The 15,795-nt window shown below is 40.2% G+C and overlaps 1 protein-coding gene across 1 annotated transcript; it reads left to right on the top strand.

Moving 5' to 3' along the window:
• The first annotated feature begins 3,692 nt into the window (after window positions 1-3,692).
• On the top strand, window positions 3,693-5,843 carry LOC125241704 (transmembrane protein 256 homolog). Its single transcript, XM_048150301.1, has 3 exons — window positions 3,693-3,950; window positions 4,082-4,357; window positions 4,576-5,843. Exons 1-3 carry the CDS (start codon window positions 3,879-3,881, stop codon window positions 4,717-4,719), a joined length of 492 nt encoding a protein of 163 aa, XP_048006258.1. The 5' UTR covers window positions 3,693-3,878; the 3' UTR covers window positions 4,720-5,843.
• The last annotated feature ends 9,952 nt before the right edge of the window (window positions 5,844-15,795 follow it).

The raw sequence follows: 15,795 nt of genomic DNA, 5'->3' as shown, positions 1-15,795 counted from the left end.
AGAAATTAAGAGGAAGTTGCAGTCAAGTGAGGTACTGGCGCATTACTCGAGCGAGCTGCCGCTGGTGCTGACGACGGACGCGAGCAGCACGGGCGTGGCGGCCGTGATCGCGCACCGCACGCCGGCCGGCGAGCGCCCGGTCGCCTACGCGAGTCGGGTACTGAGCTCCGCCGAGCGACACTACTCGCAGATCGAGAAAGAGGCGCTGGCGATTATATATGGTGTTCAAAAATTTCACCAATACTTATATGGCAGGAAATTCCTTTTGAAGACTGATCACAAACCACTGGTAACCATTTTTGGAGACAAAGCCGGTATACCTACTATGGCTGCGAGTCGGTTACAGAGATGGGCGGTGATCATGTCTGGGTATCATTTTGATATAGAATATGTTAGGAGTGAAGATAATGGAGCGGACGCATTGTCGCGATTGATTACCGGGTCTGACAGAAAGGTACGATCGGAGATAACATATCTTAATTATGTACAAAACTTTTTACCTATAACTAGTACTGATATTAAAAAAGCAACCAGCAAAGATCCGATTTTAGTAAAAGTTATGATGTATATTGCTTCAGGATGGCCTGCTTATACTGTGATGATGAAAACCTTAAACCTTATCACACTCGTAGAAATGAGTTGTACATGGAGGCCGGGTGTATATTATGGGGGTATAGGATAATAGTGCCGTCTGTTTTTCAAAGCAAAATTTTACAAGAGCTGCATGTGGGACATGTGGGCATGGTGAAGATGAAGAGCACGGCCCGCAGCTACGTGTGGTGGCCCGGCATCGACGCGGCCGTGGAGCGCGTGTGCCGCGAGTGCGCCGCGTGCGTGGCCGAGAGCAGCGCGCCGCCCCGGGCGCCTCCCAAGCCGTGGCCGTACATTACAGAACCATGGACGCGTCTACATGTCGACTTTTTAGGCCCTATCGAGGACGAATCGTTTTTTGTTATCGTAGATTCGACTACGAAATGGATCGAAATTTTCCGAATGCCAAGAACGACGACGTCATCGGTCATTAAAGTTTTGTGTGAAACTTTTTCTAGATTCGGTTTGCCAAGGTCGATAGTTTCTGATAATGGTCCTCAATTTTGTAGCGCACAATATGATCAATTTTTACAATCAAATCACAGACCAACCCCTATAGACATCTATTACAAGACGACTCGCGGTCGCCAGCCTTCCTAGTATTTGCACTGATATAAGCGCGGGCGCTCGCCGTGCCCGATCAGTATCGACCAAGTAACAGACCCGAAAGCAGCGCGTGTTTTTCGCACAAAAAAATTGGAAAAGGGTATTTTGATGCCTTAAAGATGTCCACCTGTAGTGTGAAATGGTGTGGAAAGGTAACAAGAAGCTCAAATTTAAAAACAGACGGCATTACATTCCACAAATAAGTCATATTTATAATTTATTCAGAGCCGGCATAGGTCAACTTACATTGGCCACTTACGCGTCAGTAGAGGGACAGTCATACTTCTGTCCCTTTTCATCTGGCGCGACTGCCCGCCGTCCTTGAAACGGCCAATCACAGCGCGCTTAACACATTCCCCGCCCGCTCCTCGCACCCCAAACACCGGTGACTCGTATCGCGAACCAAATATACAAGACTGCCACTCTATAGGAGGTTCTCTGTGGACACCGACATATCATCCAGCGTCAAACGGTGCCGCTGAGAACGCCGTTAAGCTTTGTAAGAAGGCAATCAAGAAGGCAAAGCGAGAGGGGGTGGATATCGACTTAGCCTTGCAAGCATATCTAATGTCCTACAGAAACGCAATTCACGGCACCACGGGCGATTCTCCTGCATTGTTGCTGCAGAAACGGAGGCTGCGCTGCCGACTAGATTTGCTTCGTGGAGTAGAGGAGCGCGAGCGTACTGTGCAGCGCGCGCAGGAGAGGCAAGTTAGAGCCGCTGGGGGTCGCGAGCGTCAATTTCAAGTAGGGGATCTAGTGCACATGCGTGAGCACGCCAATTCGGAAAGGTGGATAAAGGGTACAATAAAAGAATTAGTAGGCTCTAGGAATTACATGGTGGAAAGGGTGGATGGTTCGTTAGTTAAAAAGCACGTTGATCAAATTAAGCACAGTGAGCGCAATCGTATTGGTACGTCGTTGGTGTGGCCTAGTTGGGATACGTCTGGTGGTGAGGTGTCGGGCACAGCTGATCCGGCGAGTGCAGGGACCGCGGGCGCGCATGAACAGGGGTCCACCCCGGCCGCTGCTGAGCCAGTGGCACCAGTGGCACCGTTGCCGAGGGCCCAGCCGGCTACTAGCCGTTTTGGTCGACTCTTAAAGCCTGTGAGATTCTTTCCGATGCCGGATATTGATTAATAGCTGTTTGCATTTATTTTCTTGTGAATTTTATAAGGTTGCCTATTATTCAATGCCTTGGTTTGTTATACCTGCTATCTTCAATTAAGTGTGAGGGTGTGTTGTATGCATACTGCATGTAGGTGTCTATGAATAAGACTTAGTTGACATATGTCTGTATTTTCTATTGTCTTTTCATTCCTTTAATAGATATTGTTTTGGAAGCACGCTTTCCTATTTATGCCCGTTATTCCCGTAGCGTAGTCCCATATTTCACATTTACATGTCAACAAAATTACATATAAATACAATTATTCTTCTTTGTTATTTTTTGTTATTAAGTGTCTACAGTCGGCACTTATAACTTACATAGTTAATGCAAACATGCTGTCGAAGATACATTTCAATTTTATAATTCAAAATGGTTGGTATAGTGAACCAGTTCAAGAGTGCACGTCGTTGAAAAATTCGTCAACAGTGTAATACGCTTCAAGCATAAGTTTATTTTTAAGTTCATTTACGAAAGATTTGTTATTACTCACATTTTTTATTTTTAGTGGTATTTGATTATATATTTTAGGACCTATTGAGTGGAGACACTTTTTAGACTTGGCTAAACGAGTACATGGTTGACGGAACTTTGATTCTCTAAAACCCTGTTTTCATTTTCTACAAATATTAACGCGAAACCAGTACACGCTGTCCCCACTATATATGACGTCCGCACATTATTGCCATATGAAAGCGGTTTGTAGCGACACTCTTTCAGGGTCAAATAAAATCTTGTCAGGCTATAATCTAAAGTAGCTAACAAACGACCGCACCGTACGGCGACCTTGAAGTTATTTCACGTAAGTGAGAGCGAGAAAAGAATAGCTTTTTCTCGCTCCCACTTACAGGAGGTCATGTGTTAGCACTAAAAGTGAAACTAGCAAGAAGTTTTTGCGTTTACTCCAGTTGATCAAATTGTCAATTCTAACCAATTGTATAGAAAATATTCCTGCACTTCGTAACAATGCTTGTGTTTGTTGAGGACGTTTGATCAAGCGCCGTGTGTGAGAGCCACAAATTTCAAACATACCGGACTGTTTGAGCTGACTGTTAAAACTTTATTTTTTTTAAAAGATTTTGTCGTTTTCTTAGGTGTATGAAACAACACATGTGACGTCACGAAGCTGTTGTCTTGACGTTTGTAACTTACGCTCTTTCTGCTCGAAGTAGTAATAAGAAGGGATTTTCTCATTAAAATAGCAGTTTTTGGAAAAATAAAAAAATACGTGTATCTTTTAGTATTAAGTTCTTTCAAACCAAACAATAAAAAGTAGTACTCAAAAATATGAAATGTTGTCAATTAAGCGAAAAATATGTTGGTAGTGGCAGTATGGTGTTACTATTTTAGCCCTGAAGCAATGATGAACTGATTAAAAAGTTATATTGTCAAGTTGACATTGACAGTCCAAGATAAATTTTACCACAAGATACGTTTTTATTGATCCAACTTCCGGGAATTTATCCCCATCCTTTCACAGTTTTATAATATCAATTGTAAATAAACAAAAGGTATGGTAAATTTGATGGATACTTTGATGATAAATACGGTGACGGACGGAGCTATGACTTTCTTGCGCCACATCGTAAGTTGCCAATCCATTCATTGTTGAATGATAAGGCAAAACATTATCTAGTTCAACCTGTTTGACGTAAATGATTTGCATGTCCAATTTATTCGGTATTCACGTAATCAGTACTCTATTTGGATTTTCAGGGCGTGTTTAAGTCGAAAACTGTTGAAGCTCCACCAGTAACTATAATAGTAAAGATGCCTTTGTGGGAGTTGGCGCAAGAAGCTGGGCCGTTCGTGCGGTTCGCCGGCCTGAGCGGAGCCTCTGCCGTAGTGCTAGGAGCTATGGGTGCCCATCGCACTTTCCCAGAAACTGATACCAAAGAAGATCTGAGGAAAATATTTGACACTGCTAATCGGTTCCACTTTTTACACACTTTAGCACTAATGACAGTGCCACTGTGCAAAAGACCATTCATCGTAAGTTAACAATGTTTTGGACAGCCCCACTGATGCACTTATTATTTTAAACATACTAATTCTATTAAATGATGATGTCATATAATATGACATTTACTTAACTCTTGCACAGTGAAGGTTACCAAAATCTCTGCCAGTTTAAGTTGGTATGACTGTAATATAGCTTGTAATATAAAGAAATTACAAGGTTGTGTAGGTTTGTTTTACTGTTATTACAGGCTGGAGCATTCTTCATGGCTGGGATGGGGTTATTCTGTGGTACCTGTTATTACCATGCATTCACTGGAGACCGCAGTTTGCGTCGACTTACTCCAATAGGTGGTTCATGCCTCATACTTGGCTGGATAGCCATGGTATTTTAAGCACAATACAATGTATAACATAATTATCAGTCATGTGTATCTTATCACTTCATTTATATTAGTGTTAATTGATAATTGTCGTTTTTGGAAATGGTATGGATATTTTATTAGAGAACTGTATGCATGTTTAGTAGGATTTTCTAGATAAAAACTATTTTTTAGTCTATTATGAGCTTCGGAACATAACTTATTTAAACCTTATTTTCTTCCAGTTTGCTTATACAAGTCAAATACATTGTGTAGTAGATAATGTTTAATGGTTGAATAGGAATGAAGTGATAATTACTGTACTTTGTGTACTTTTTGCTTCCATCATTTTGTAGAATAGGGAACATCTTCATACAATATACCCATTTAAAAATATAGTATTTTCCTTTGTCATATGTAATTGTAACATTATAAAAAGTTTCTTTTTAGTATTTCCGCCTGTGAGGTTTAAAAATGATTCACGCTGCATACAATATTTGAAGAAACCTTGGAACAGGTTTCCCTAGAGGATTATTCATTATGTGACAAAAGCCTGATAACCGCCACCGCTGGCCCCTTTCCATCTTAAAGTGATCACATAAATAGTATGGGCGTGTTCCTTAAATTGTTTTCAGATCAGCAACCACTTTGTCACGTCTTAGTGTATTTAAAACTCAAAGAGATGAGGTCTGCTCAAGAATATGTGACGTTATCTGGGTAAAGGGACGTTATTGTCGATGGCGCTTACAGCGTTATGAGCGATGTCCGTATACAAATACGACGCCGCGGGACGTAAGCGCCATCGACAATAAGGTTCCTTTACCCAGATAACGTCACATATGTCATCAGTAATGTAAATAAATGTATAGGGTAATTTCATGTAACAGAGTAAAGACTTACCAATGATTTGTTTATTTCTTTATGGCCCAAATTTAATTATCAATATGTCTATTGGTTAAAGATTAAAAGTAAGCTTATCTAGAGAAAACTTAACACTTTCATTTGCATTATAAATAAATGAATATGCAATTAAGTTGGTCACTTACTTTACAGTTACATGAATTTACCCAATACAGTTATTGGTTGTCGATAAATAGAGATTTAGAGACATAAGTAATTTTATTGTTATGAAAGTAAAGGTAGGTCCATATGTAAAATTGAGTTTTATTTAAAAAAATTTTAATGTCCATAGTTCATACGAATAAAAAAAGTATAAAACCTGTGTCGTTTGACTGTATGTCGATGTCATCGGGAAAGCTATAAATACATTTATTGAGATAGGAGGCAAACGAGCAGACATGTCGCCAGATGGTATGCGATCACTGCCGCCCATGGACACCCGAAACACCAGAAGTGATAGAGGTGCGTTGCCGGCCTTTAAGATGGGTGTATGCTCTTTTCTTGAAGGTCGTAGATTGTTTCACTATAAATAGGTAAGTGTAGCCAACAATTTAACATACTGTAGATTCGAATACTTATTTAATAAAGCAAGAGAACTGCTGCTCAAGGCGTGATTAGATATTCAATGCTTTCGAATGAGAATAGCCGGTTAGGGTCCCCCCACATCTAGCGTCTCGCGAGCGTCGCGTCGGGCCAACTGTATGGAAAAAGACGCCGCGTCGACGCGACGTCGACGTGGCGTCAGGCTTTGCCCATACAGTTGGCCCGACGCGACGCTCGCGAGACACTAGATGTGGGGGGACCCTTACGCGTGAGTGAGAACCCTTTAAATGCATGATGATGTATATATGCATTTATATGTAGCTATCCAAAATCATATTTATTAGTCCGTGCTTTTGCGCGCACATTTGCCTCGCTCGAGCAAATTTGCTGGGCAAGATGGCGGCCTTCGGTCAGCTGTTCAAAATAGTTCTACCAATGTTAGATATTTGCTAAGTTATAGGACTAGTATTATACATTGGTGTAGTTGCAGGTTTGACAGCCTACAGTCCGAAGTCGTAGAGTGAGACAGAAACATTATAATAGCTCTCTTGTCATTTGAGTAGATTGGCAATGTGCCTAGAGATTATCATATTGTTATTAATGTTAATGACTTTCTATGACACATTAAACATTATTTTAGACATTGTTATTAAATATAATATATTATTTATATTATAACTTTTCCAAAAGTAGAATGTCATAGTATAGTTAAGCCTACAGCAAAACGCTTCTTGAAAGTAGTTAATAACAAAACGCTTATGTCAAACACTCTAATTTAAAAATGGAAAAGGTAAAACAACGCTTCTCAAAAAGTCTCCATGTAATAAACCGAGTTCAGTTTTCTAACGTGTTTTCGTCCGTTTTCCTCCTGTTTCTATTATCAGAAGTGGGATGAACATTAAAGAAAATGAAGAAAAAGCGCGATCGTAAGGGGCGTCATCGTGACTATCGTGAGCGTCTTCGCACTAGATCCAGGTCTAAGACCCCCAGTACAGACAACAATGTAGCTTCTTCGCGAAGAAGTCGTTCACGCCAGCGTGATACATCCAAACGGTATCGGAGGAATACTTCGAAAAGTCGAAATTCTGGCAAAAGATATCGAAGTAGTTCCGATACGGATTCATCAACAGTTGTGTTTAGGAGCAAGAAGCTTCGTAAAAGCAAGCCACACCAACGAAGAAACAGTGATATTATTAATACATATGAGACACCCCAAAGACAGCAAAGCTTGAAATCTTCACACACGCCTACTGAAAGCTCTGCCAGACGTGCAACAGTTCAAGTGCCAGTTCATAGAGAAGATACACATGTTAGAGAAGTGACAACCACTTTAGAGCAACGAAGTGCTAAGAATGTTCAGTTGGCATCAGTGAATAACTGCGGCTATCCTACAGGACCGGAATTAAGGACAGAACCTTATCGTATTCACATGATAGACAACACTTCTATACCTAGGCAAGCCCCATCGGTAGTGCAACATACATATCCAGAGGTAACATCAATGCATACAGGCATGGAGGTCAGGTCAGGTATGCAATCATCAGCCACGGGTCACACATTGCAGCTTATAGAAAGTGGTGTATCAGCGGGGCCTATAGTACCAGCGTGGCCAATCAGTGTGTCTGAACATCAGGACAGAGCTGCTCAGGATAGTACAAGTAACATTGCAGATCAAAGTGTGCCAAATGCTTCTGGTCAGTTAACTTTTCAAGATTTTATGAACTTTATGAGTAGCTATATTAAACCTGAACAAAATAAAATTCAATGTGATAAAAATATAGTACCTGAATTTAATCCTGCTATTAAAAGTCATAAAATAGAAACTTGGATTTCTAAGGTTAATGAATGTGCACTGATTTATGGTTGGTCTGATAGGCAAACTTCCTTTTATGCATTGCCCAGGTTAGTGGGACATGCTAAGCTTTGGTATGAAACTTTATTAACAGTAAATTATTCTTGGCCAGAGTGGCAACAACAATTAAAAAATGCATTCCCATCCGATGTAAATTATGGTTCTTTATTGAGTGAATTGTTGGACAGAAGGCTCAAGGCAACTGAAACATTAGATGATTATTACTATTCAAAAATGGCTTTACTAAATGCATGTGAAATTACAAACAAGAAGGCTGTAGATTGTTTGATTCATGGACTTGATGATAGGACTATTCGTGCTAGTGCAACTTCAGCAAGGTTTACACAACCCGAGCAGTTATTAAAGTACTTGAAAGAAATGAATCGTGATAGTAAGGAGTCAAGGCTAGTCAAAAATGAATCTAGTCCAATTAGTAATAATAATGTTCCATGTACATCTTGTAACTTAGTAGGTCACCATGCAAGTCAGTGTAAAAAGAAGTTCAGTTGTTTTAATTGCAAAGAGCCGGGACATATAGTAGTGAATTGTTCAAAGACATTGATTAAATGTGATAAATGTAATAAAATTGGTCATAAAACTGCAGATTGTTATTTTAGATAAAAATACAAAATGCCAGTTCTGAGACTGATAGTGATAATGATAAAAACTAATTGTTATGATACATATAGTTGGCTGAAATTAACTTTAATAGTAAGAGTTCTATTCTGTTGAATATGGTGAATTTAAAATGTGATACTTAGATAACATATTTTCTAGATGTAGAAGGTGATATTATTAATATATAAAAAGTGCTATTCCTATGTGTTATTCTATGTATATGATATTCTGATGAAGTCCACTGTGCAGTAAAGGCTGGAAGTCGTTGGGTGGCCAGATCAATTGTGAACTGGTGAAGTCCACGGTGCAGCTGGAGCTGGAAGTCGTTGGGTGATCAGATGTAAATGCAAAGTTATGTTAATGTTATTAGTTTGATATGTCGCTTATTGTTTCTGGTGAAGTCCACGGTGCAGTAAAGGCTGGAAGTCGTTGGGTGGCCAGATCAATTGTGAACTGGTGAAGTCCACGGTGCAGCTGGAGCTGGAAGTCGTTGGGTGATCAGATGTAAATGCAAAGTTATGTTAATGTTATTAATTTGATATGTTGCTTATGGTTTTGGTGAAGTCCACGGTGTAGTTAAAGCTGGAAGTCGTTGGGTGGCCAGATCAATTGTGAACTGGTGTAGTCCACGGTGCAGTTTGAGCTAGAAGTCGTTGGGTGGCTGGAACCAGTAGTGAAGTCTACAGTACAATGTTTCTTAATTATTATTGAATTTGGAGTTGTAACACTTGTGACTAGCTACAACTAGGTTTTCATTTTAATTAATGTGGAAATTGTTTAATATTTGTGAAACTAAATCTATAAAATTGATATTGTTAATTATTTAACATTTAGTATTTTGTTTAGGGACAAACAAATTTTCATCAGGAAGGCCGACTGTTAGATATTTGCTAAGTTATAGGACTAGTATTATACATTGGTGTAGTTGCAGGTTTGACAGCCTACAGTCCGAAGTCGTAGAGTGAGACAGAAACATTATAATAGCTCTCTTGTCATTTGAGTAGATTGGCAATGTGCCTAGAGATTATCATATTGTTATTAATGTTAATGACTTTCTATGACACATTAAACATTATTTTAGACATTGTTATTAAATATAATATATTATTTATATTATAACTTTTCCAAAAGTAGAATGTCATAGTATAGTTAAGCCTACAGCAAAACGCTTCTTGAAAGTAGTTAATAACAAAACGCTTATGTCAAACACTCTAATTTAAAAATGGAAAAGGTAAAACAACGCTTCTCAAAAAGTCTCCATGTAATAAGGATTATTTTGTTTTACAATCTTCACACTAAGAAGGCACTGGTCCCACCGCGAGCTAGTAAGCTATGAGCTATCGGCTATAAAAACGAACAAAAGATAATCATTCCCGTGTAAATAAAACAGACATGGCGATGTTTATAGTTACTCGCCCAGCGGTGAGCTTGGTTCTACTAATAAAATTAATAAAAACCCGGCCAAGAGCGTGTCGGGCCACGCTCAGTGTAGGGTTCCGTAGTTTTTCGTATTTTTGACGTGATAACGTCTAATAACTCGTTACTACGGGCAGCATGCACGAAAAAGATGACGTCATTGTCCCGTTTCGCAATATAGCTTTTGCGCCATCTATTGGCGCGCGTTGGAACTAAGCGGCTGATCGATGCGCTCGGTATGGTTATAGCGTGTGGCCTGAGTAAAGCACCACAGCTGGGACAGATGGCGCGCCCGTGTGTTGTTCTCGACAAAATTAATTATTTTAATTTATACGACTTTTTATATATATATATATATAAATACTACTATTATGGCTCATTAACATTGGCCACACGTGCGAGAGGGACACCAGCCCAAACAATGCCCTCTCATGTGGACCGTTTTCGATAGTTCAGAATAGCGAAAACGGTCACCTTTTTGTCTCAGTAATAAGGTAGTAGTAGTAGTAGTAGTAACTCTTTATTGTACAAAAACACATTAAAAAAAAAAAAGCATACGTTAAGATGTGAAGTACAAGGGCGAACTTATCCCTTTGAGGGATCTCTTCCAGTTAACCTTTGAGTAAATGAGAGAGAAAACTTGAAGAGGGTAACAAATTCCGCAATTTGTACAACATGGTACCATAAAGACAATGGGCAAATAATATATAAATAATTAATAAATAAATAAATACACATACAGTAATAGGATAAACCTAACTATATCACACAAAAAGGAATGTGAAAGATACACAAAGAGTTGACAAGGAACACAAAATATATACAAAGCAACAAGGCAAATTAGTCAGATAACCATAGCTTCTTTAACCTCTCCTTGAGCGACGCGACCGATTGTGCCTGCCTAAACGAGACGGGCAGTTCATTCCATAGTTTCACTGCACGGACAGCAAAAGACTTGTGGTATCCACGAGATTTGTGAGGGGAATGGCAAGAGATAAATTCGCGCTAGAACGCAGACGGTGGCCACTGCCATCAGCCAGAAAAGTAAATTTTTCAGAGAGGTATAAAGGAGAAGAAGGTGTAAAAAGAGCATTAAAGAGAAGAGAAACAGCGTGGAGATCCCTACGGCGGCGGATAGGAAGCCAGTTAAGTTTTTGACGGTAGTAAGACACATGGTCGTACTTCGGCAGACCGAAAATGTACCGTATGCAAACATTTTGCAAGCGCTCTAACTTATTTAAAAGATCTTCCGACATGTCGAGGTTCACAGCATCGCCATAGTCGAGTAACGGCAGTAACAGTGAGCGAGCTAACATAGTTTTGGTATCGAGAGGCAGGAAATTCTGTAGGCGCCTCAGTGAGTGGAGAGAACCAAAGAGCTTTTTGCTGATCTCAGATACATGAGGGGCCCAGGAAAGTGTTTGGTCCATGGTGACCCCTAGATTTTTGACGGTTGGTGAGAAAGGAATTGGAACACCATCAAAGAAAATACTAGGTGACACCAGCTCCGACAGTCTTGAGACGTAGTAGGGACTACCGAAAACGATCGCCTGCGATTTCATGGCATTAACTTTAAGTCCGAAAGGTTCAATTTAGTATGGCAAAAAATGTGATTCCGCTGTCCCCTGTCTTTGGAACTCACTGACAATGACATTTGGGCCGCTAAACATGGTACAATAGGGACTGAGCTCACACTTTTTTGCCATACTAAATTGAACTTTATCACCGGCGCAGAAAGGCGTTCTTGTCAGACTAGTAAAAGTTTTTGGCTTAACAACTCAATCTAGCTTAATATATATAAATCTATGGCATAGAACAACATGTCGGGTCCCTATATATAGGTCTAAGGTTTTATTTGAAAATTGAAATGGTCATACAATGCCAAAAATTGTAAGTATTTGCAATATTACTTTCTATTATAGTAAAACATATATTTTTTAAGGATTATAATATATGTATATACGTATGTTTTTTCATAGCCAAATCTCTGCTTTGGCAAACATTGCCATCATTGCGGTAAATGGATGGAGCGAAGAGCTTTGAGGAAAGATTGTAAGTATTCACTTCTGATAATTGTGTTAAAGGCTTTTTATCTATCTACTCACACCAGTATTCCCAAAAGTTATTGGCAAATCACTAGAAAGAGTGCAGAGGAAGTTATGTAGGCACATTTACAAACGACTGTACGGGTATTACCCATATATGTATCCATCTCTATTCGTAACAGGCCCCGTAGCCGAATGGCATTTCTCCGACGCCAAACGAAAGCGATACGCCGCTGGCTCTGTCGCGCCAATACGCAAGCGCGATAGAGATAGATATCTACTAGCGCTTCGTTTCGTGAGCGTTTCGTGAGCGATTGTGCCATTCGGCTAGCCACTCAGGAATGGTTGGTCTTCAAACTCTAGAAACCAGACGGAAACTGCTGCATATTATGCATTACCGCCAACTGTTTCACCATAGAGTATATAGATGACGCATCCGTGCTTGAGAGAATGGGGCTGCAAGTACCAAGAGCGAATGTGGTGGTTGGCATGCCGGGCGCGGTGCCGGCGCGGCGGCGGCGGCGCCTGTTCGCGGCGGCCGGCGCACCGCTCGAGCCCGAGCTGCTCTTAACCGCATCATGTTGGAGACAGACGATATTGACATATTTGCTGATAGTGTTGGTGTGTTTTACAGAAAACTCTTAAGGTTCATAGACCCTACACTCCTTAGGTGATTAATGTAATAACCATAGTTTAACTTTTAAGTGTGTTTGCTTTTATTTATGTCAATTTAACATGTACATAATTATATTACCACATAAGTGCTTTGGTGAAATACTGTTAACTTTTGTGTATTTTTAATAAATAAATAAAAAATCGTGAAAAAAGTCCCAGAACGGGCCCCTTTTGCTATACTCTGACCGCCCCTGTCTATACTACTGTAATGTTTGACGTTATCACGTTAAACTGCCGTCCGTAAACCGACTTTACAGACAACCAATTTTTCTCAAAAACTACTGAACCTATCAAGTTCAGAACAATTTTCCTAGAAAGTCTTTATAAAGTTCTACTTTCGTGATTTTTTTCATATTTTTTAAACATATGGTTCAAAAGTTAGAGGGGGGGGGGACGCACTTTTTTTTCCTTTAGGAGCGATTATTTCCGAAAATATTAATATTATCAAAAATTGGTTGTCTGTAAAGTCGGTTTACGGACGGCAGTTTAACGTGATAACGTCAAACATTACAGTAGTATAGACAGGGGCGGTCAGAGTATAGCAAAAGGGGCCCGTTCTGGGACTTTTTTCACGATTTTTTATTTATTTATTAAAAATACACAAAAGTTAACAGTATTTCACCAAAGCACTTATGTGGTAATATAATTATGTACATGTTAAATTGACATAAATAAAAGCAAACACACTTAAAAGTTAAACTATGGTTATTACATTAATCACCTAAGGAGTGTAGGGTCTATGAACCTTAAGAGTTTTCTGTAAAACACACCAACACTATCAGCAAATATGTCAATATCGTCTGTCTCCAACATGATGCGGTTAAGAGCAGCTCGGGCTCGAGCGGTGCGCCGGCCGCCGCGAACAGGCGCCGCCGCCGCCGCGCCGGCACCGCGCCCGGCATGCCAACCACCACATTCGCTCTTGGTACTTGCAGCCCCATTCTCTCAAGCACGGATGCGTCATCTATATACTCTATGGTGAAACAGTTGGCGGTAATGCATAATATGCAGCAGTTTCCGTCTGGTTTCTAGAGTTTGAAGACCAACCATTCCTGGGTGGCTAGCCGAATGGCACAATCGCTCACGAAACGCTCACGAAACGAAGCGCTAGTAGATATCTATCTCTATCGCGCTTGCGTATTGGCGCGACAGAGCCAGCGGCGTATCGCTTTCGTTTGGCGTCGGAGAAATGCCATTCGACTACGGGGCCTGTTACGAATAGAGATGGATACATATATGGGTAATACCCGTACAGTCGTTTGTAAATGTGCCTACATAACTTCCTCTGCACTCTTTCTAGTGATTTGCCAATAACTTTTGGGAATACTGGTGTGAGTAGATAGATAAAAAGCCTTTAACACAATTATCAGAAGTGAATACTTACAATCTTTCCTCAAAGCTCTTCGCTCCATCCATTTACCGCAATGATGGCAATGTTTGCCAAAGCAGAGATTTGGCTATGAAAAAACATACGTATATACATATATTATAATCCTTAAAAAATATATGTTTTACTATAATAGAAAGTAATATTGCAAATACTTACAATTTTTGGCATTGTATGACCATTTCAATTTTCAAATAAAACAGACCTATATATAGGGACCCGACATGTTGTTCTATGCCATAGATTTATATATATTAAGCTAGATTGAGTTCAAAGTCCAAAAGTCCAAAAACTTTTACTAGTCTGACAAGAACGCCTTTCTGCGCCGGTGATAAAGTTCAATTTAGTATGGCAAAAAAGTGTGAGCTCAGTCCCTATTGTACCATGTTTAGCGGCCCAAATGTCATTGTCAGTGAGTTCCAAAGACAGGGGACAGCGGAATCACATTTTTTGCCATACTAAATTGAACCTTTCGGACTTAAAGTTAATGCCATGAAATCGCAGGCGATCGTTTTCGGTAGTCCCTACTACGTCTCAAGACTGTCGGAGCTGGTGTCACCTAGTATTTTCTTTGATGGTGTTCCAATTCCTTTCTCACCAACCGTCAAAAATCTAGGGGTCACCATGGACCAAACACTTTCCTGGGCCCCTCATGTATCTGAGATCAGCAAAAAGCTCTTTGGTTCTCTCCACTCACTGAGGCGCCTACAGAATTTCCTGCCTCTCGATACCAAAACTATGTTAGCTCGCTCACTGTTACTGCCGTTACTCGACTATGGCGATGCTGTGAACCTCGACATGTCGGAAGATCTTTTAAATAAGTTAGAGCGCTTGCAAAATGTTTGCATACGGTACATTTTCGGTCTGCCGAAGTACGACCATGTGTCTTACTACCGTCAAAAACTTAACTGGCTTCCTATCCGCCGCCGTAGGGATCTCCACGCTGTTTCTCTTCTCTTTAATGCTCTTTTTACACCTTCTTCTCCTTTATACCTCTCTGAAAAATTTACTTTTCTGGCTGATGGCAGTGGCCACCGTCTGCGTTCTAGCGCGAATTTATCTCTTGCCATTCCCCCTCACAAATCTCGTGGATACCACAAGTCTTTTGCTGTCCGTGCAGTGAAACTATGGAATGAACTGCCCGTCTCGTTTAGGCAGGCACAATCGGTCGCGTCGCTCAAGGAGAGGTTAAAGAAGCTATGGTTATCTGACTAATTTGCCTTGTTGCTTTGTATATATTTTGTGTTCCTTGTCAACTCTTTAGTGTATCTTTCACATTCCTTTTTGTGTGATATAGTTAGGTTTATCCTATTACTGTATGTGTATTTATTTATTTATTAATTATTTATATATTATTTGCCCATTGTCTTTATGGTACCATGTTGTACAAATTGCGGAATTTGTTACCCTCTTCAAGTTTTCTCTCTCATTTACTCAAAGGTTAACTGGAAGAGATCCCTCAAAGGGATAAGTTCGCCCTTGTGCTTCACATCTTAACGTATGCTTTTTTTTTTAATGTGTTTTTGTACAATAAAGAGTTACTACTACTACTACTACTACCTTATTACTGAGACAAAAAGGTGACCGTTTTCGCTATTCTGAACTATCGAAAACGGTCCACATGAGAGGGCATTGTTTGGGCTGGTGTCCCTCTCGCACGTGTGGCCAATGTT

The sequence above is a fragment of the Leguminivora glycinivorella genome, chromosome Z (genome assembly GCF_023078275.1).
Source record: "Leguminivora glycinivorella isolate SPB_JAAS2020 chromosome Z, LegGlyc_1.1, whole genome shotgun sequence".
Lineage (NCBI taxonomy): Eukaryota > Metazoa > Arthropoda > Insecta > Lepidoptera > Tortricidae > Leguminivora > Leguminivora glycinivorella.
This window is presented reverse-complemented; position numbering and strand designations above follow the sequence as displayed.